General features: G+C 41.1%; 1 protein-coding gene across 2 annotated transcripts in view; it reads left to right on the top strand.

The window, feature by feature from the left end:
* astn2 (astrotactin 2) overlaps nucleotides 1-21,079 on the top strand; it is a 291,201-nt gene that overhangs the window by 177,663 nt on the left and 92,459 nt on the right. For both annotated transcript variants that reach the window (XM_079657488.1, XM_079657487.1), the window contains exon 11: nucleotides 17,777-17,927. In XM_079657488.1, the coding sequence (XP_079513614.1) occupies nucleotides 17,777-17,927 (151 nt within the window). The remainder of the gene's footprint in view (nucleotides 1-17,776; nucleotides 17,928-21,079) is intronic.

The following is a 21,079-nucleotide window of genomic DNA, read 5'->3' as shown; positions in this document are numbered from 1 at the left end:
TCGAAATAATAAAATCAGAGCTTCTGCTTTTGCATAGTTCAGCACATAATGCTGTTTTTATTGCTTGTATAAAAGGGATTTTATTTTGTATGAATTGAGACAATCACTACATTCTTTACAAAGCACATTTTAAACCTCCTTCATTCATTAATCAGTAAATGAAAGTCTTCAATTATTTTATTTGTCTATTTGTAATTATTTGAGTGGATAATGCATTGCCATTAAGCCAAACACAAATGGACATTGTGTGTGAATTAGCCTCCAGTAAATAGTGGCCTTGACAGCCCTTTTGTTAAAAATAAATATTCACCATCTTTTCATTACAGCAGAACCCCGAACAGAATGCAAGGCATAACATAATGTTTTGCTGTGTAAGTGTTTGCTGTAGTTAACTGATCAATAACTGCGCTTTTTCTTTCCCAGTTGTGCTGAAAAACAAGGAACCATAGCATATGCTGAACAATTATTATAATGTGTGAAATGTGAGCTTACCTTGCACTTGCACTATACAATAATGTTTGCGTCAACAACTGAAAAGTGGAGAAGTTGAGCCTCAGTCAATTATTTCTATCAGACATTTTATCAAATGGTCATATTTGACGAATGAGTTCTCTGAGTCGCTTTCCCACTAGCAGTGATTTCAATTGAATCAATATGAGCTTTGCGTTCCTGCTGCTTATTTTTGAACCAATGCCAATGTGTCTACAAATACTTCATGAACATTAAAGCATCTCATAACTCAGCCACTCTTAACTGAGCGACAAGTCGAGTATTTTTGGTCAATACGTTTCTGTTAAAACTCCTCAGTATCCACTGACACCCCACACTGATGATTAATGACCTGACTCAATGCGATCAAGAGAACCATCAAAATGTGCCATTGCAACCGCAAGAAAAAACTAGAAAAATAAAGTCCATAAATCCCCATCCTCTTACTCCTAACGTCCATCCAAAAAAGATTACAACTCAAAGAAGGGATATTTTGTACTTGATGACTATGGTTTACCTGCTTTCTTCACCCACTAGATTTTCTTCAGTGATTACGGCAAGCTTAAAAAAATGCACTCTATTCAATGACGAAAGAGCTTGATGAGAGTCAGCATATTTGTGGGGAGCGGAAACAAGAGCATTAATCAAGTGCAGGGGCAGACCAATAACGGGCTCTGTAATCACGCTGGAGCAGCTCTCTAACTTTGGGCAGCATCGCCTGGTCATTCATCATCTGGAAAAGCAAGAGGCAGAGAGGGAGATTAATAACAAGTACATTAGTCAGTGTTTAGATGCAACCAATGTGCTTCTGGGTCAAGCGACAGAGTCACAGTGCCAAAAGAGATGAGCTCGATTAGCAATGTTATAAGTATGCTGTTTGGTAACAAATACATGAGGAAGGCTATTGGAATATTGTTCATTTCTCTGCTATACACATTTATGTATAAGTCAAATTTTTACTCTTTTTTCAAGCACTCTTTGCAATGATTCACTATTGTGTGAAACATTATAAGAAACTTTCCAATATCCTTATTTTCGTGTTTTCCTCATCATTTGTTTCCCCAATTTCCCTCCTTCTGGACTGTCTTGCAACAGGGATCTTGGAATTGATTGTTTTTTTCATCTTCAACTGCCTCTATCCAGAAGGCAAGTCTGTTAGCATGCACCTCACATCTGAGGCAGCCCATTATTTTTGTCTGCCTCACCTTCTACACCCTCTGTTTTCCTCTGAATTAAGGAGTCATTTGTCAATGCTTTGAGTGCCTGCCAGAAAGAACTGATGCACAGAATGCCATGTGTTGCCTGTCTAATTCAGAAAAAATTGAGTTGCCAAATAAAGAGAAGAAGAATAAGACCTGAGGGACCTGAGACAGAGAATGAACTTTTAAGATTGTGGTACAATACAATGACAGCAAAATATTCCTTTGTGTGTGTGGTAAGCAGGAGGCAGAGGCGGTTACTAAATCATAGAAAGGAGGTTTGGAGTCTACAAATACAAACAAAGTTTTTAACATCAATATTAGTCTCAATTGTAACCTGACCCCTCGCCCTTCCCCTTTTCCTTTAATCACATGTGCACAACGTACTTTAAAGCACAAGCTGATTGTGTTAGGGATACATATACAATGCATATACACATACAATTACTCAGCAGTTGAACAATCAAATAAAGGTTTAATAGTCATGCTGCCTGATGCTTCCTGTGTGAGTGTAAAGTATGCACGCCACAGTTTAGCTGTTTATTGATTATCTACCCTCCCTCTTAATGCAATATGCCCTCCAAAGACACTCCACGGTTATTGGGTTTAGTGGATCTGGATTAGTTTGAGAAAGGGTAAGTCTCTACCTGTCTAAGACCAACCCACTCTCTTCAGTCTGCGTACAAATGACACGACTTTACACATTGGAAATGCGTGCAATAGATACGCAGAAGTCCGATTTTGCGTGCATATGATACGCTAACCGTTCCCATTGAGATCTGATGCCGAGTTTTGCGTGCATATGATACGCCACGTTTTGTCCGTCGGGTCTTGGTATGGTTCATAAAAACATGTTCTTACTCAATACCAAGCCATGATTATTATTTTTATTTTAAATCGTATAATGTCGTACTTTTTTTGCCGTCTGTGAGGAAAATAAATAGGGATAAGAGCTTCAGAATAATGAAATCTGTATTTTAAAAAATATTTGTTTCCTTCTAATTTGTTATTCTTTTCTAAATAACACACTGTTATTTACTCAAAAAGAACACACAATTATCCTTTTTTTATTTATTTGTTTAATTTTATAATCTTGGGCTTTTTAGCATGCTTTTTAGCCGTAAATAAAGTCACCGGAAACAGACGTAGACTTGAAGCTCGGGATGTTTTAGCCGCAATGCACATTGGGATATGGTTTTAATGCGATATGATATCCGAAAAATAAATCAGAGTTTAGGATGGCCAAAGACACTACACTACCCATAATCCCCAGCTATTGTTTGGGACTACAGTCCCGTTGACAAACCCCGTGATTAATCTTCAAGCTCTGGGATTGGATGTTGGAGTGGCAGTGTGCCAAGGTTATGCCGAGCGTCAAACTCTTTGAAATGGAACGAAACCACGGCAGAATATTAAAAACTGGACTTGAACGCCCCCCCAGAACTACACATGCTGGCTATTGTGTTTTGCAACATGTTCTATGGCACGTCTCTACTGGGAATTGTAGTTTAAAAAGACGTTTTCGTTGTTCCCAAAATTAGAAGTTGACAGTATTAAACTGTGTACAGCCCTGGAGGTTTAGGCGATAGGAAACAAATTGGTGTGTACAAATTTAAAACATGTAATTACTAAATCGTTAGAAAATCGCTTGTATCCATAATGGGCAGCATTAATATATACCCAGATGACAGCTCATTGTTAATTTGTAATTCTACTCCACTACAATTCAGAGATAAACCTGGTATTTTTACTCCACTACATTTATTTGAGTTACTTTGCAGATTCTGATTAATGATGTGAAATATAAACAACCCTTAAAGCAGACTTTAGTTACATCTGAGTAAAGTTCAGGGAAAAGGTGATTGTCAAGAGTCAGGAGAGATATTTGATAGTTGGTGCTTGAGAAGATTAAACATTTATCTGCAGATCTCTATAAAGTATATTCATTACTCGTTATTCTCTACTAATAGTTAATTAAAGACTGTATAATGGCTATTTTGCACATCCTTTTCAAGATTTCAAGATTTTCAAAGTTGTATTGACATATCAAATTATACACAACTACGGTGTCCTTATGCAATGAATGAAAAACTTGGGTCACAGGTTCCTCAACAGTGCATTACAAGACATCTATCAACATGTGTGTATACCTCCACCATTAAACTGTCAAATTCTGCACATTTCTTATACCATCTACATACATAAGAGTATAATTCATATGTATAATATCAGTTAAAATAAGTGCTTCAACATAGTTAACATTGCAAGAAAGCAATATATTAGACGTTAAGTACTTTGTCAGGCTTAATATATCTATTTGTAGATACTAGATACCTCCAAAGCTTTTTTCTTATTTAAAAGAAGACCTTAACCTAAAGTATTCTTTAATGTGTTAATAAAGGTTAATTAGTTTGTCTGTTTTGCACATCCTCATATTAATATCTTTGTACATCCAACACTAAACTGTTTTATGGTAGAGATCACTTACAGTATCTTCTTGACATTTTTATATTCTATATTTCTATCATTGACCTTCTACTTTCCCCCTATGAAAGCATGTACTCTTAATATTTTTGTTCATCAAATAACATTATTCAACAAAAATAACATTATTCAACACAAATAATGTAATAACGTGCTTTAACCACTAGGAGGTGCACACAAGGTGCACACAGCATACTAATAATAACTTTGTATTATTAGTGTAGGACACTTGTGTATTTATAACATCTTAAGATGTGTAGTTTTATTCATGTTTTTAAATAATTTTACAGGGTATTGCTATACTATTTCTCATGTTTTACTTCTAACATTAATATCTGATTTATAAAACATCACAGACAGAAAGTTATATCCGTCATTTAATAGTAAGCTATTGCAATTGTGATTCCATAGATGTGTCTCCCATCCAGAGGTTGCGCTAGACTTTTTCGCTGCCCGTCATTTTTTGACGGACAGGATCGTAACATTTCCGTCAAAATCCATTATTACCCGTCGGTCTGTACACAACTGACGGGGGGGGGGGGGGGGGGGAAGAGCACGCTTGTGAACTGTCAACGGTGGGGGGGCCTCGTGAAATATTAGCACCGGTGTTATGCCGTGTTGTGCAAGCCCATCTCGCGGGAGCGCGCCACAGCGTAAAGCATAAACTCCCAGACATTTCAATGATTGGTACGGCATAGTTAGGTCTGGAAACGACATAAGGGCATAACACCGGAGCTCTGCTGCGGGGAAACTTTGGCGCTGTTCTGAGTTTGTTCTAATCCATCAAAATGACGGACTGCTTTCAGATTTTTCCGTCATTGTCAAAACAATTCCGTCATAGACGGAATATATGCGGTTAACGCGACCTCTGCTCCCATCACCCAAAACCCCTGACTATTCTTTCAACTCAGTATTTACATTCTTATATTCAAAGAAAATCAGCAATATCTTTAAAAACTGCAAGTCCTTTTCTATCAGCTGTGCACCGTTATGGTGTAAATATAACCTATCTACCAGTTGGATCAAATATAAAAGTCAGCCGAATTAAGGTTGATATTGCAAGGAGACGTATTGTGTGAAAAGAAATGGAAGATTTTGTTTAATTGCTGATATATTTATGATCCACGTCACATATTCAGTTTTGGCGGCAGTTCTACCTGTTTGTCTAGAAGTCTTCTCATCAGGGCTCTATAAATAAATAACTACAGCAGATATGTAATATGTAATGCAGCCGAACCGTGTATTACAATGCCGTTATGTGATGACTTCCAAAGAGAAAAGCAAGCACACTCGGAATAAAGTATTATTTTCTTTTTTTAAATGCTTTTCGGATTTCATATTGCATTAACACCATATCCCAACATGCATTGCGGCTAATCCAATCACCAAGCTTCTAGCTGAGGATCTTGGGTAATCAGTTCAGTGGGTTTGTGTTGTGTATTGCGATGATGCTCAAATTGTCCCTTATAGGCCTACGTCTGTTTCCGGTGACTTTATTTTGAAATTCAGTTCCTGAGAAACGGCTAAAAAGCCAGAGATTATAGAATCAAACGAATAAATAAAAACAAGGATAATTGTGTGTTATTGTTGAGTAAATAACAGTCTGTTTTTCATGAAAGAATATCAAATTAGAAGAAAAAAAACACAGCCACTCTTAATTGAGCGACATGGGGCTCCGAGCCCCCATTCATTTTACTCACAGACGGCAAAAAAAGTCGGACATTATACAATTAAAATAAAAACAATAATTGTGGCTCGATATTGAGTAAGAACCGGTAAGAACATGTTTTTATGAACCGCACAGCTTCCGGTCTACCAAGACCCGATGGCCAAAACGTGGCTTATCATATGCACGCAAAACTCGGCATCAGATCTCAATGAGAATGGTTAGCATATCATATGCACGCACAATCGGACTTCTGCGTATCTATTGCACGCATTTCCAATGTGTAAAGTCGTGTCATTTGTCCGCAGACTGAAGAGAGTGGGTTGCTAAGACACAGATGATGCTGGATGGTCTACCTGCATGTGCCATCCGACCTCTGCAGCTCATCCAGAATGCAGCAGCTCGTCTGGTCTTCAACCTTCCAAAATGTTCCCACACCACTCCTCCGCTCACTTCACTGGCTTCCAGTAATTGCTAGAATCCACTTCAAAACATTGGTACTTGCGTACCATGCTGCGAATGGATCTGGACCTTCCTACATCCAGGACATGGTTAAACTGTACACCCCAGCGCGTGCACTTCGCTCTGCATCGGCCAAACAGCTCGCTGCACCCGCACTGCGAGGGGGACTCAAGTTCCCATCAGCAAAAACACGTCGGTTTGCTATCCTGGCTCCAAAATGGTGGAATGAGCTCCCCATTGAAATCAGGACAGAAGATAGCTTGCACATCTTCCGGCGTAGACTGAAAACTCATCTCTTTCGACTCCACTTCGAGCGATAGAATTAATAACAAAGAACTGCTAACAGAGCACTTATATTCTAATAAAGGACTGGCTTATCTACAGTAAAGCCAGTTGAGTAGCACTTGAAATGTTTGGCTCTATGAAACCTGATGTACTTATATGATTCTGTTTTCTTCAAGGTTTTATCTTCCTGGTCAAATGTACTTATTGTAAGTCGCTTTGGATAAAAACGTCAGCTAAATGCAATGTAATGTAATGAAGATAATCTTCATAAATACTGCAGTTTCTGTCTTTGTAATCCTCAGACATTATTTAAACAAGCTGTTATAAAATCAAGAATGATTCAGACATTGTAGACTCAATCTGGTATTCATAACACAAAGCTTGTCCCATTTGTAATATGAATGTCTGACTATCAATATAAAATGCAGCTAATTTTGTCCAGTCTTCAGTGAAAGGCCCAATTTCAAGAGTATATTGTTGCTGTGGGACTCCTCTGTGACCACAGCCGCTGTCCGTGACAGTTTACCAGCCATTGTTGCTTAGCAACTTACAAACAACTCTAATAGCTATGTATCTGCACTATGAAAACCCTCCCATCCATCAGGAAAAATAATAACTGGTGATTTTTATGTAGTCCCACACCTCCCTGGCATGTCTCACCATGGACAATTCCTAAATAAGACTTCCATCATCTATCAAGGAGTGTGGAGCCACAGGCAAAGCAATGAGCCCCACTGAATTGGGTTAGCACCTCTGAAATCAGCCGGCTTCCCAAGAAAGTGATTATATTCCATCTTTAAGGGCAAGTGTATGTTGCCAAGCTCTAATCACGAAATATAGCCTTTGCTCAGTGGATATTGCACAGAGCTCTGCTTTTTGGCTTGCATGGTCCTTTTGCTCTGAAACATTTTACCAGCAGGCTTGACCCAAGATTATAATCATTAATGCAGAATAGGGAAGTGTGTTTCCCTTTTGTGGCATAAAGTCGAGCATTGAATGTGGGCATTCTGTTTTTTGATATTCGACAGGGCTCATCTGAGGTACTGAGACTGCCCAGTTCCTTGAGGATACAGAGGCACACATCAGACAGTTTGCAGATGAGTGTCAATGTGACACATCAATATTTCCAAGTCTAAGGCCCATTGGTGATGTGCCAGAATTACCAAAGAGGAGAGAGCAGTGGTCTTGAATATAGGGTGAAATGTACAGTAGTAACATGGTTTGGAAAAGAGACCTATCATTGATGGATGGAAGGATGGATGTGTTGATGGATGTATAGATGGGTCAATGGGTTGATGGATTGGCCACCAAAACAGTGAACTGTAATATATTGTCAGAAAGAAATCTGACTTTGAAGGTTTGCATTTGTGCATCAAATGTGAGTGCTGGAAATGAGTGGGTGACAATAATACTAACATGCATAATGGGTCTGCCATAACTACATCACCAGTTTATATTAGGAACCATGAAATATTGCTTTATCTGCAGCAAACAGAAGGCGATACTTCAATTATATTGAAATGTTTAAGTTGAATAGGATTGTTTCCACAAAAGGACTGTTTCATATTTGTTTTAAGATGGTATGCTAAACAGTGTCACTCTCGCTCATGTGGTAAACATACTAAATCCTTTTTGTAATAAATGTTTTCCTGTTTAGTGAATGTCATTCAAATAAATGCTTGAATCAAATGGACCATTATTTTAATTAGTTTACCATTCAAAACACAAAAGCACAGTTAGCCAGAGAGCTCCCATATACTTTTGTTCAACAAAGAACATAAAACAAACTCCTTAACATTAACAACGTTATATACACACATTTTGGAAAAATATGTTACTTGTCTGCTCTTTTGGTACACATATCATTTTATCCAGTGTGTGTGACACTGTGCAATTTGCCATCAGCACAGCAGAGTGTAACAATTTGATTTTTCAAAGGGGACAATTCCAATGTGAGCTCACTGCCAATAAAGGTCCTGACACACCAAACTGACACCAAAGAACACGTCCCACCGGAACATGACTGTTGTGTCGCCTCACGTCTCCTGCTTCTTGGCCAATAGTCGCACTGGAACACACCGCAAAGACTTTAGCCGACGGCCAAGTAGCACGTACGAACTGCGCATGCTTGAGTGGCAATAATTCTCCTTACCAGCAGGCAGCGGTAGTGTGTATTTGTCATTCAAAAGAGGCAACAACCGGAAGAAAGAGATGAAGAACAGACTCCGTGATATAAACAAACAACAAATAGCGTGTGCGTTCCATTTTCACTCTCGTCCATCGAAAACATTTCTAGTGCGGTACTGGAGCTATCAGCCATTGGAGTGTTGCTTGCGGAAGACATTCTTCGTGCCTTCTTAAACTGTTTGTTTACATCCCTCACTTCCGTTTCGCTTCTCATGCACTGATTCGCTAGCTGAACAGCCAATCAGAGTGATTTATTTGGCCCGACTGCCCGATCCGACGCATGGCAGATTCAATCAATCAATAAATCAATGTTTATTTATATAGCCCAATATCACAAATGTTACATTTGTCTCAGTGGACTTCACAGTTTGTACAGAATATCAGTATGACAATACGACACCCTCTGTCCTTAGACCCTCACATCGTACAAGTTAAAACTTCCGGAGAAAACCCCCACAGTTTAAAGGGAAAAATGGGAGAAACTTCAGGGAGAGCAACAGAGGAGGGATCCCTCTCCCAGGACGGACAGACGTGCAATAGATGCCGTGTGTAAATTGAAAAGATAATACATTTCTAACATAGGTAGTCCAAATGTTTGGAAATGCATGTGTGTATAATAGGAAGATGAATCCACGAGGATATCCATCCAGGACTTATGATCCAGGACCACAGCCACGACTCGCGATCCATGACACAGAACCGCAGGACGTTCCATGACTCCGGATCCCGGCGTATATAGACACCAAAAAGAAAGAAATTTGGGGAAGCGGGGTTAATCGGAACATGAGAGTACACAGGTATAGACAGAGAGAAGGAAGAAGTAAGATGTCCCCCGACAAACTAAGCCTATATCAGCAAAACTAGGGGCTGAATCTAATCAGCCCTAACTATAAGCTTTATAAAAAAGGAAGGTCTTAAGCGCACTCTTAAAAACGGATAGGGTGTCTGCCGTCCGAACACAAACTGGAAGCTGATTCCACAAAAGTGGAGCTTGATAAGAAAAGGCTCTGGCTCCCATTGTACCTTTAGAGACTCTAGGAACAACCAACAACCCTGCATTCTTGGAACGCAATGCCCTAGTAGGACAGTAGGGTATAATGAGTTCTTTAAGGTAAGATGGCGCCTGCCCATTAAGGGCTTTGTAGGCGAGAAGAAGAATTTTAAATTCTATCCTGTGTTCTATAGGGACCAAGTAAGGCAGCCAGAACAGGAGTAATGTGGTCCCTTTCCCTAACTCTGGTTAGTACACGAGCTGCAGCATTTTGAATCAGCTGAAGCGACTTGACTGACTTCTTGGTTCACCCTGATAATAAGGAGTTACAATAATCCAGCCTTGAAGTAACAAATGCATGGACTAGTTTCTCTGCATCGTTTTGAGGCAAGATATGCCTGATTTTTGCAATGTTACGTAGATGGAAGTAGGCGGTCCTTGAAATTGATTTTATGTGGGCGTTAAAGGTTAAATCCTGATCAGATGGAGGCCAAATTAATGCCATCCATAGTTAGTATATCTTTAGATAATTTGTTTCGTAGATTCTTTGGGCCAAGTACAATAACTTCAGTTTTGGTCGTGTTTAACATCAAAAAATGTAAGGTCATCCACGTTTTTAAGTCCTTGAGGCAGTCTTGAATTTTATTTAGATGATTAATTTCATCAGGCTTGATTGATAAATATAGTTGAGTATCATCCGCATAACAATGAAAGTTTACAGAATGATTCCTTATAATATTGCCTAACGGAAGCATATATAATGTGAACAAAATAGGTCCGAGCACTGAGCCCTGTGGCACTCCATGGCTAACTTTGGTTTGCGTGGAAGATTCATCGTTGACACGTACAAACTGAGAGCGTTCAGATAGATAGGACCTAAACCAGCCTAAAGCAGTTCCCTGTATGCCAACTAAGTGCTCTAGTCTTTGCAATAGGATATCATGGTCGATAGTATCAAATGCAGCACTGAGATCGAGCAAAACAAGAATAGAGACAAGTCCCTTGTCTGAGGCTATTAGAATGTCATTTGTGACTTTAACTAGAGCTGTCTCTGTGCTATGATGTGTTCTAAAGCCAGACTGAAAATCTTCAAATAAATCATAGTTTTTTAAGTAATCACACAGCTGTTTTGCGACTGCTTTCTCAAGAATTTTTGAGAGGAACGGAAGATTAGAAATAGGTCTATAGTAGGCTAAAACCTCTGGATCGAGGTTGTGCTTTTTAAGAAGCGGTTTTATCACTGCTACTTTGAATGATTGTGTAACATAGCCTGATAATAAAGACATATTCATAATATTTAATAAAGAAGTTCTAATTAATGGAAAAACTTATTTTAACAGCTTAGTTGGAATCGGGTCTAAGATACACGTTGATGGTTTAGAAGAGAGAATCATTGAATTTAATTGTTCAAGGTTTATGGCTGAAAAGCATTCTAGTTTACTATCCAGTGTAATATTAGAACTTACGTTTCCGGGAGCTGTTGATAACACTATACTGGTCAAAGGCAAGAGGTCATTAATTTTGTTTCTAAGCGTAACAATTTTATCGTTAAAGAAACACATACAATCATTACTACTGAGTGCTATGGGAATATAAGGCTCAGTCGAGCTGTGGCTGTCTGTCAGCCTGGCTACAGTGCTGAAAATAAATCTTGCATTATTCTTATTCTCATCTATTAATGTAGAGTAGTAGGCTGCTCTCGTTTTACGCAGTGCTTTTTTATATTCATTGAGAGTAATATGCCAAATTAAACGAGATTCTTCAAGTTTAGTGGAACGCCATATCCTTTCAAGTTCTCTCGACTTTTGCTTTATTTTGTGGGTTTCGCTATTATGCCATGGAGCTAATCTATGTTGTTTTATTTTCTTCTTTTTCAAAGGAGCAACAGAGTCTAATTTTATTCGCAGCGCATCTATAGCACTATCAACAACATGATCAATTTGGGGTGGTGTACATTTTGTATACGTTTCCTCCCTTACATGCAGACATGCTATCGAGTTAAGTATTGGTGGAATCTCTTCCTTAAATTTGGCTATAGCACTAACAGATAGGTTTCTGCTGCAGGAGCTTTTGACTAATGCTTTGTAGTCTAGTAACAGTACTTCAAAAGTTACTAAGAAATGGTCGGATAAAGCAGGATTATGCGGTTCGACTAATAGTTGCTCAATTTCAATACCATAAGTCAGAACAAGGTCGAGAGTGTGATTATAGCAGTGGGTTGGTTTATTTACAATCTGACAAAAACCAACAGAATCTAATATAGAGTTAAATGCAACAGTAAGGCTATTTTTATCGTCAACATGAATATTAAAGTCACCTACGATAATTACTTTATCTGTTTTAAGTACCAAAGCTGATAAAAACTCAGAGAATTCTGATAAGAATTCTGAATAAGGACCTGGTGCACGGTACACTGTAACAAATAAGATTGGCTGCAAAGTTTTCCAGGTCGGATGCGTAGGACTAAAAATGAGGCTTTCAAAGGAGGTATAATTTAATTTTTGTTTAGTATTGATAAGTAAACTTGAGTCAAAGATTGCTGCAACTCCACCTCCTCGGCCCGTGCCTCGGGCAATATGAGTATTGATATGGCTGGGTGGAGTGGCCTCATTTATGCTGACATATTCTTCATGTCTCAACCAAGTTTCAGTGAGACAGCATATATATCAATATTATAATCTGATATTAAATCATTTACCAATATTGCTTTAGATGCTAGAGATCTTATGTTTAAGAGACCACATTTAATCTTCCTGTTTTGTTGCACTGTAGTAGTTGTTACATTTACTTTTATTAGGTTATTATGTATGACACCTCTATTAGGTTTTACCTTAAATTGTCCTTGGGCAGACACACACACCGTTAATATTGGGTATTCAACATGTTGAATCTGCCATGCGTCGGCCATGAAAGGCCAAATAAGGCGTGTCACGGCCGACGGTGCGGGACACACTAAATTGAGTTTGGGCGACAGGGCACGCTTCGTCGTCCGACTAACGAAAACGGCCAATTATGGCCTGGTGTGTCAGGGCCTTAAGATTCAAATATAAAAAATAAAGCATACCTTGTTGAAAACCGTGATTTATTAAACAGCATTCCAAATGCTGATCACACATGGGCAGACAGGATGAAAAGGGGAAACAAAATGTGTATATTGTAATTGAAAAGGGAGGGAGGTGTCGGCCCACATCTACCTGGAACACATCCCTGCTTAAATTAGTAAGATATGAAATTCTGAAGGTTTTTTACTAATGCACTGCACAGAGTATTCATACCTTTTTTTGATGAATTGTAATACATTGCCTTTCATCTTTGCCTAAAGCAACAAGGTCAGTGTACAATTATGTTCAGAAACACATTTGGCAGTAAAGGCTAAGTCAATATGAGTTCACTTTGCAATCTTTGTCCATTGAAGTAACTTTGCCAAACATAACTTTGTGGTACCTTGTATCCACTTTGTAAAGAGTTTGCTCATTTAACATTTTAATGAAATAAACAGCAACATCGATGGCTGTATTATTGGGTTCGGAGGCCCCACCATTGCCTCGTAAGCAACCCAAGTAAACAGAGGCAAAGACTTAGAATAACAGTGACAGTGACAATACAAAACAATTCCAGCGCTCAGCAGGGCATCTGTCCTCCCATCATTCAAGATGTTGTTGCTGTTTGTAGAGTCGAGTCACCCTCACAACACACTGCGGTCTCTGCGGTCCCATTGCATCAGACAGTGCTTTTGTTTCTTTGCAAAGAGAAACACAGAGGTTGCTTACCCCTTGGTTCTCTCTGACAGCGGGCATGCAGAGCTCAGTGTATGGGCATGGCTCAGCATGCTGAAGGGAACACAGCAGCTGAGCTATACAGCATGGTCAAGCTGACATTTCTCAGAAGAAAGCACAAAGACATGGCTATTGGAAATGATACTCTCCTCTGTTATTTGTAATGATTTATGTCCAAAGGAAGTGTCTCTGACAGTGACCAACACACACACACACACACACACACACACACACACACACACACACACACACACACACACACACACACACACACACACACACACACACACACACACACACACACGCGCTAAGTTCTGTATAAATGAACAATAAATGGCATTTGAATAAATAAACTCAGATATTATAAAATACAGGATAAAGTATCCTTCTATGGAGTTCCACAAATGAAAAACCTACGTCAAATGCTATCCTATTATGTCAAAAAGCGAAATAAATACATGTAGTGCCGAGAGATAGGGATAGTTAGGGGCGGTGCAAGGAAGGTGCAAAATGGTACTTTATTATAGAGCCGTTGACTGATTGCAGTCCGGGTCGACAAGAGAAAGAGCCAGGAGGGCACACAATATATATAAGGAACACACAACAGGTCCGTGTGGAAACAAAACCCCAATTGTAGTTCCATGTGTGAATTATGAACCAGTGTATCAATACGTGGTCACCACACAAGCCCCCCCAGAATTCAAACATGGCAAAATAAATCATCGCGTCCGTGGAGGAAGCACCACAGGGGCCGAGGAGGGCGGGTTCACAGGTGAGGACCGGGCCATGGAACGGGCCGACGAAAGGATGCCGCAGGAAAGGGTAGGGGCCCTAACGAGGGCGAGGGCACCCCCACCGGGGGCGGGCCGGAACGGGCCGTCGTAAGGGGGCCGCAGTAGGTGTCGCGGAGAACCCAGCAGGAAAGAGTGCTGCCAGCGGCGGCGGGCATGAAATCTCCGGAAGGATGGAGCGGAATCCCAGGGAGGCAGGAGCCATCACCCCAGGAGGAAGGAGCGCAACCCGGCCGCAGGCAGACGCACAACAGCGGCGGGCATGAAATCTCCGGAAGGATGGAGAGGTATCCCCGTGAGGAAGGAGCAGCCTCCCCGGGAGGAAGGAGAGCAACCCGGCCGCAGGCAGACGCGCAGCCGTGGCGGGCACGAAGTCCTCAGCAGGCGTTGAGGTATCCCCGGGAAGCAGGAGAGCATCCCGGCCGCAGGCAAACGCACAGCGGCGGCGGTCACGAAATCCTCGGCAAGCCTTGAGGTATCCCCGGGAGGCAGGAGCAGTCTCCCCGGAGGAAGGAGCCGTGGACAGATGAGAGTCTGGATATCCCCGGAAGGCAGGAGAGACCAGACAGGCTCCGGAGCGCGCCACCCACGGGCCGATGGCAGCATGGGCGACGTCCGAAACCGTCGAGGCGAGACGGGGTCCAGGAGTGCACCACCCAGGCGCCGATGAAAACGTGAGTGGCGTCTGGAACCGCCGTCGAGGTGATGAAAAAGGTGAGTGTCGACACGAGGTCAACCGGCTGGTCGAACCTCCTCTCCGGCAACAGAAATAAATTGTTAACAGTCAGATGTTAACAGAAATACGCCGACAGCCGTTAACAGCTAGCCGTTAACAGCTAGCCGTTAGCCGCTAACTGGCAGCCATGGGTAGCTGCTAGCCGTCGTTAGCCCCACGTGGTTAGCCGCTAGTCGCCGTCAGCTAGCGCAGCCGGAACTTGCAGCCGCACGCCCCGAAGAAACAATCCCACGAGGCAGCAATCGGGTTGCTGGTCGACCCAGCAGGTCCTGGACGGTCTCCCTGTAGGCAGAAGGCCGATGCGGGAATAGCGAGCAACGTCCCCAGCCATTCCGCGGAGCGCGCACCGAGCCTCAGGTCCGCGTGCCGGTGGCAGCCACGGATGTCTCCAATCAAACCAGGCATTTCGAGAAAGAAACTCAAGTTCCTTTTGCCGTGTTCGGTTCCGTCCCGGACACTTCTCAAGACGTATCAGGGTCACCAGTGTAGTGCCGAGAGATAGGGAGTCAGAGGCGGTGCAAGGAAGGTGCAAAATGGTACTTTATTACAGAGCTGTTGACTGGTTGCAGTCCGGGTCGACAAGAGAAAGAGCCAGGAGGGCATACAATATATATAGGGAACACACAACATGTCCGTGTGGAAACAAAACCCCAATTGTAGTTCCATGTGTGAATTATGGACCAGTGTATCAATACGTGGTCACCACATACATAAATAAAATAAATGATGAGTATGAGATTGAGGAAAATGTACTTATTGTTCCCTGTGTTTATGTTTGAGTGTGCGTGCATTTATTGGTTTTTTCTTTATTCTTATTCTGCTGTCCCCTTTACATTGCCAGTAATGGCGGGCCTGAATGCATTGGCCTTGGACAGGTCCTGAGAGTTTATTGATGCAGAGTGGTGATTCCCTAGGCTCTCCATCAAACTGCCGTGACAAACATGTCCAATTACTGCCAATGCACCAATTAGTCTCACACATGACCCTCCATGAACCAGCACAAACCCCTGCATTCATCATTTGGGTGAAAGTTTTAAAACAGCTCATTTAAAAAGGCTAAACGCCTGTTATAGCACAAAACACTCAGTTTGAAACTACTATTGGATTAGGTTTAGAACGGTTTACTTTTGTACTGCCAGTCACAAAACTATGTCGGAGGAAAAAATAAAGCATTCCGAGGGCCAACATTTATCCAATAGACACTTTCGCGGGCCAGCGATATAGCCCAGAATTTTGAAGTTGTTGAATGGGGGCGGTGCGCTAGTGGAGCACGCTCAGGTACTGCGGAGCGCATAAAGCTTAGCCGACTTTTCATGCTAACGAAGGATCACTTATTATTCTATCTATATGGCGCTGCTGCTGTGGAGCGCATAAAGCATACTCTTCACTCGAAGTGAAGGATCACTTCTTCTTCAGGGCAGGGAAGGCTACGCAGTACGCAGTCTACTGTCCCGCAGCTGCTGCCTCTCTGTTGGACTCCGGTACTGCACATTACTCACGAGACGTTGCCCCAATCCCAAACCACTCCCTCGACCCTACCCCTCAGTGATGGAGTGAACTCCGTCTGTAGCCACACTCGCAGCTCAACGAGGCTCCCTCCTGTCAGATGGAGGGAGTAAATACAGCGGCAAGCTTTGGGACGGACTCCCCTCTCTCCGGCAGAAACAGGAAATGCCGTAACTGTATGTAACAGCGGTTTCAAATCAGCATCTCTTAGACAAAAAATGTAAATTCATAACTCAAATAAAACTCCAAACATATTTCATTGTGTTACTTTTTCGTGAAGCTCTTTTAGTTTTAAACCTGATGTTTATATGCTTCTTAGTTTTTGCAACAGTCTATAAATATACACAACTTTATAATAAAATGCACACATTTACCTTTTTCTAGACTAAACACAGGTATGATCCTAAGTTAAAACATATGAGGCTATCATGAGGTTGTTAACATCGCAATTTATGAGTGGGTGTTTGCTGGAACTACTTGTAAACAGCGTGTTTCCTGACGGACACACACAGCGTGACTCCGTTCAGGTAGAGACCGGTCTCAACTCAGCACCGCTGCAGACTCGCTGTTTGAGGGCTTGATAGCCCACACCGCTCCACACTCGTTGCTTTGGAACAGCCCTCATATGGCGGACCCTCCGTGTGAACGCGCAAACGGAGGGGTAGGGTGTAGGGGGCGTTTTGGGAATGGGCCGTTGTAAAAGAGTGGGGGGCGAACGCACTAACCACTCCGCCAACGCCTCAGTCACCCCCGCCGTACGGGCCGGATGAGAATGTCTGGCGGGCCGGATGTGGCCCGGGGGCCACAAGTTGATCGTCACTGCTGTAGGCTATTCAATAACAGCTCTGTCATTGTACATGTTCGTTATTGTATACTATGTATTACTATCCAGCCATTAAAGCTGACTCTCTTAACCTTTTATGAAATAAAACATGTACTTGGGAACATCACAAGCAGTCATTAATAGTAGGAGGAAGGGTAAAGCCACCAACAGCCAACGATTTTGTCACACTATATACAAGCATTAATAGCTTCTCAATTGCACTAAACAGCAAGGTTAACTGCAAGGTCATGAGAGACAGCTTTCCAGGTGGTGAGGGATGTTCGGCTGCTTAAGCATTCTTTTTGTCCTTGTCATTACTTGTACCAGTGTATCTTTATTCACACTATAAAAAAATGTAGAAAACTTTGTTTTCCATTCCAGGGAAGAGGCCATGATGTCTACTTACTTTGAGACAGTAGAAGACCTACTGGAGTCTTTTGGGCCTGTCCGTGACTGCTCCAAAGACAACGGTGGTTGTAAGAAGAACTTCAAGTGTGTGACTGACCGACAGACAGACTCATCTGGCTGCATGGTAAGTGAAGGCAGATGCCATATGCTGGTTTTGCTTCTAGATTACATGCTACTGTAACTTTCTCTCTACCCACTCAAATCAAAGACATACAGTACATACATTTAGCACATTTACAGCTTGCTTAAAAACATGGTTCACTGAGAACTTAACCTCTACACACTAGTCTGTTTTGGATATTGCGTGTGTGTTACATGTTGTGATCATGGATGTTGCCCCTCGTTTCTGCTATATGTGGCATGTATAGTAATGTGTGTTGTTTGCATTTTATTGTTCTCGTTTATCCTTTCGCCTGTATCCACTTGTCTTTCATCCTTTTTTTATAACTAATGCTGTGGATGTATTGTGATTTTAAGGGTGTCCATTATCATCTGGCCGGGGACAACAGCTGGAAATTAGCAATGTTGGCTAAAGCTGCCCCATTTACTGTTTTCTGTGACAGTTGATCAATGGGGACTGTCCACGACACTATAAACAAATAAACTAAACTAACAAGTTAAACACACTAATTAAATAGTGTTCTTTATTGTTTTAACTAGAGTTAAAGTTCTACAGTATGTTAATCATTGAATGGATTAGAAGTATAATATCATTGTAATCGGGAGTAAAGGGGTTATGTGTATCTGTGTGTGAGAGAGAGAAATGTGCTTTCCAGTGATATACCAACTGATAAAAGGCCTAGTAGTTACACGTTTCATCTGTCAGCCTGTTGTCAGCTGAACTGGCACTGAGTTGTAGAAGCTAACTAGCTAGCCGAGCTCAGAGGGTGTTGACAACCAATTTCAGTGGAAAAGAAGACTAAAGCCATGATAGTACTGCTAGATCCAAGCCTTGAGTCTATATAGAGACAGGAGCTTCATACTAACTGTTTGGTCATAATAGCTTCAATCGTGTCATGTCCCATTCATTGTTGCATCACTACGCTCCAGCATTTCCCTTAGATTTTAGGCATATTTCAGGAATCAGAATAAGACATTTTGACACACATAGCCTATTGCCCTAAAATGGTTAATGAAACTAACAGAATGAGCCAGCATGTGTAAGCTGTTCAAACAATGACCAGTGCATGTGCTGCTCAGTAGTCCTTGCAGGACTTTGCAGCAACAAGAATGATTTAGTATTGAATAAGTTCTAAAATGCATTCATTTACATAATCACCTCTTCTTAATGTTTCTCTCCCAAGATAATGCTACTCATTAAATGTGCCTTCCATCTGCTGTATCCTAGTATGACTTGTGTGCTATTTGCACGCAATCTATTGTATTTAACGTTCTGTCTATAGCCATAATTAGTATGCTTTGGTGTTACTGTAGGCTTTTTAGTGTATGTATGGACACTATGGGACCTATGGTTAGAAGCACCAATGACTCACACTGCTGTGTGTTCCCATGTAATAACTCTACACAGACGTGGACAAAATGACACTTTCTGCTCCAGTATGGTCAGGGTACAAGCAATACTCTTCAAGTACCAAAACTTTCACTGTAATTACTATGGCGGGGAAGTTATATTCATAAAATATGGACCAATAGGACCTGGTAAAGTGGCATCAGTGAGTAGATTGTTTGCTGGCTCATTGAGAGCTTGGACAGGGCTATACATTTACTGTTATTTCTGTTGTTCGTGTCAACCGAAGACAAACAGGGATAAAGCTATTTTCTTGTTTTACCTTGTATTTTAACTGGAACCAAAAAATGCCTCTCCTCACGAAAGAACACCTTCTGTTGACAATACTACAACACTATTTCTGCCTTTTCTGTGGAATGGTTTGATGATAAGGAAAAGGATAAAATCTTATGTGGAATCAACAAGAGTTAGAGATTGAAAATAGCTGTCAAATAAAAAAAATAAAAAGGCGTTTATACTAGTTTTTTTAGGCTTGAATTTGACTCAAACATTTAGATTATTTATGAAACTAAACTATGGATAGAAATAACTAAAGTATGTTGGTCTTAAGGTTAAGCTGCCGAAATGATCCCTGCTGGCATGAAATATTTGTGTCACACACACCAAAGTTGAAGCTAGTGAGTCAGAAACACCCGCTGTGACAACCACTGCGGTGATAAGGTAGAACAATTCATTGAGCTATTTTGCCTACAGTGAAGTTATTAGTGTTTGCTTCATTATTATTAACATTATATCCAGCACTGAGGTAACTACAGTCTATCCAGCAGCACAAGTCAATAAGCTGTGGCCTGTGAAGGCATGCTGCCAAAGATATGATCGACTCAGACCGCAGAGCCCTGAAGCCACGCTGAGCGCTATTAGCTTCTTTATTAAAAGTTTATTATTATTGAACGTGTTTCGTGTCCTAATTGCAGAACATTCGACGCAGCTTTGGGTCCAAACACCTACTAAGTACAAAGTAGATTGGATAAAGAGTTTTAGAGGTATGTGAAGTACCTACCCACACACAGAAAGACAGAGATTATTGCTGTTCAGTTTCAAGGAACCCCTTTTCTTCTGACAGTGTCTTATTCTGTCTGATAGACTCTGTAGAATAAACGTAATACTTACGTAGAACTTAAAACGTTTCAAGCCTTTTCTATAGAGCTGCAATTCCACTTATTCTGCTCATTCCCTCTGCAACTCATCCCCCACAATGTACCTCCCACTGTGTTACCATGACTACTGCTCCATATTAATAAGCCTGACTAATTTTCCCCATCATTTATCAGAACCAAGCCACCTTTGACCTGTGTAGTAGCTTGTGGCTTGTTTTTGTGACTGAGATATGTGTTTTTTCCTCCATATAGTGGTAGATGCCTCCTTCTTCCATACTTATTGACAGAATGTTCATTATTGTTTTCCTGAAAATCAAATCAAATCAAGTTTTATTTATATAGCACATTTATAAACGATTTTTGGTCTAGCCAAAGTGCTGTACATATAATACAAATAGCCTACAGTAGAGACACTTTACAGCTAATACAACAGCACAGATTGTTCAGAATATCAGTATGAGAAAAACGACACCCTCTATCCTTAGACCCTCACATCGTACAAGGAAAAACTTCGGAGAAAACCCACAGTTTTAAAGGGGAGAAAATGGGAGAAACCTCAGGGAGAGCAACAGAGGACGGATCCCTCTGCCAGGACGGACAGACGTGCAATAGATGTCATGTGTACATCGAAGAGATAATAGATTATACAGC

This window comes from Notothenia rossii (assembly GCF_949606895.1).
Source record: "Notothenia rossii genome assembly, chromosome: 11".
Classification (NCBI taxonomy): Eukaryota; Metazoa; Chordata; class Actinopteri; order Perciformes; family Nototheniidae; genus Notothenia; species Notothenia rossii.
Note: the sequence above shows the minus strand (reverse complement) of the source record. Positions and strands in the feature narration are given on the sequence as shown.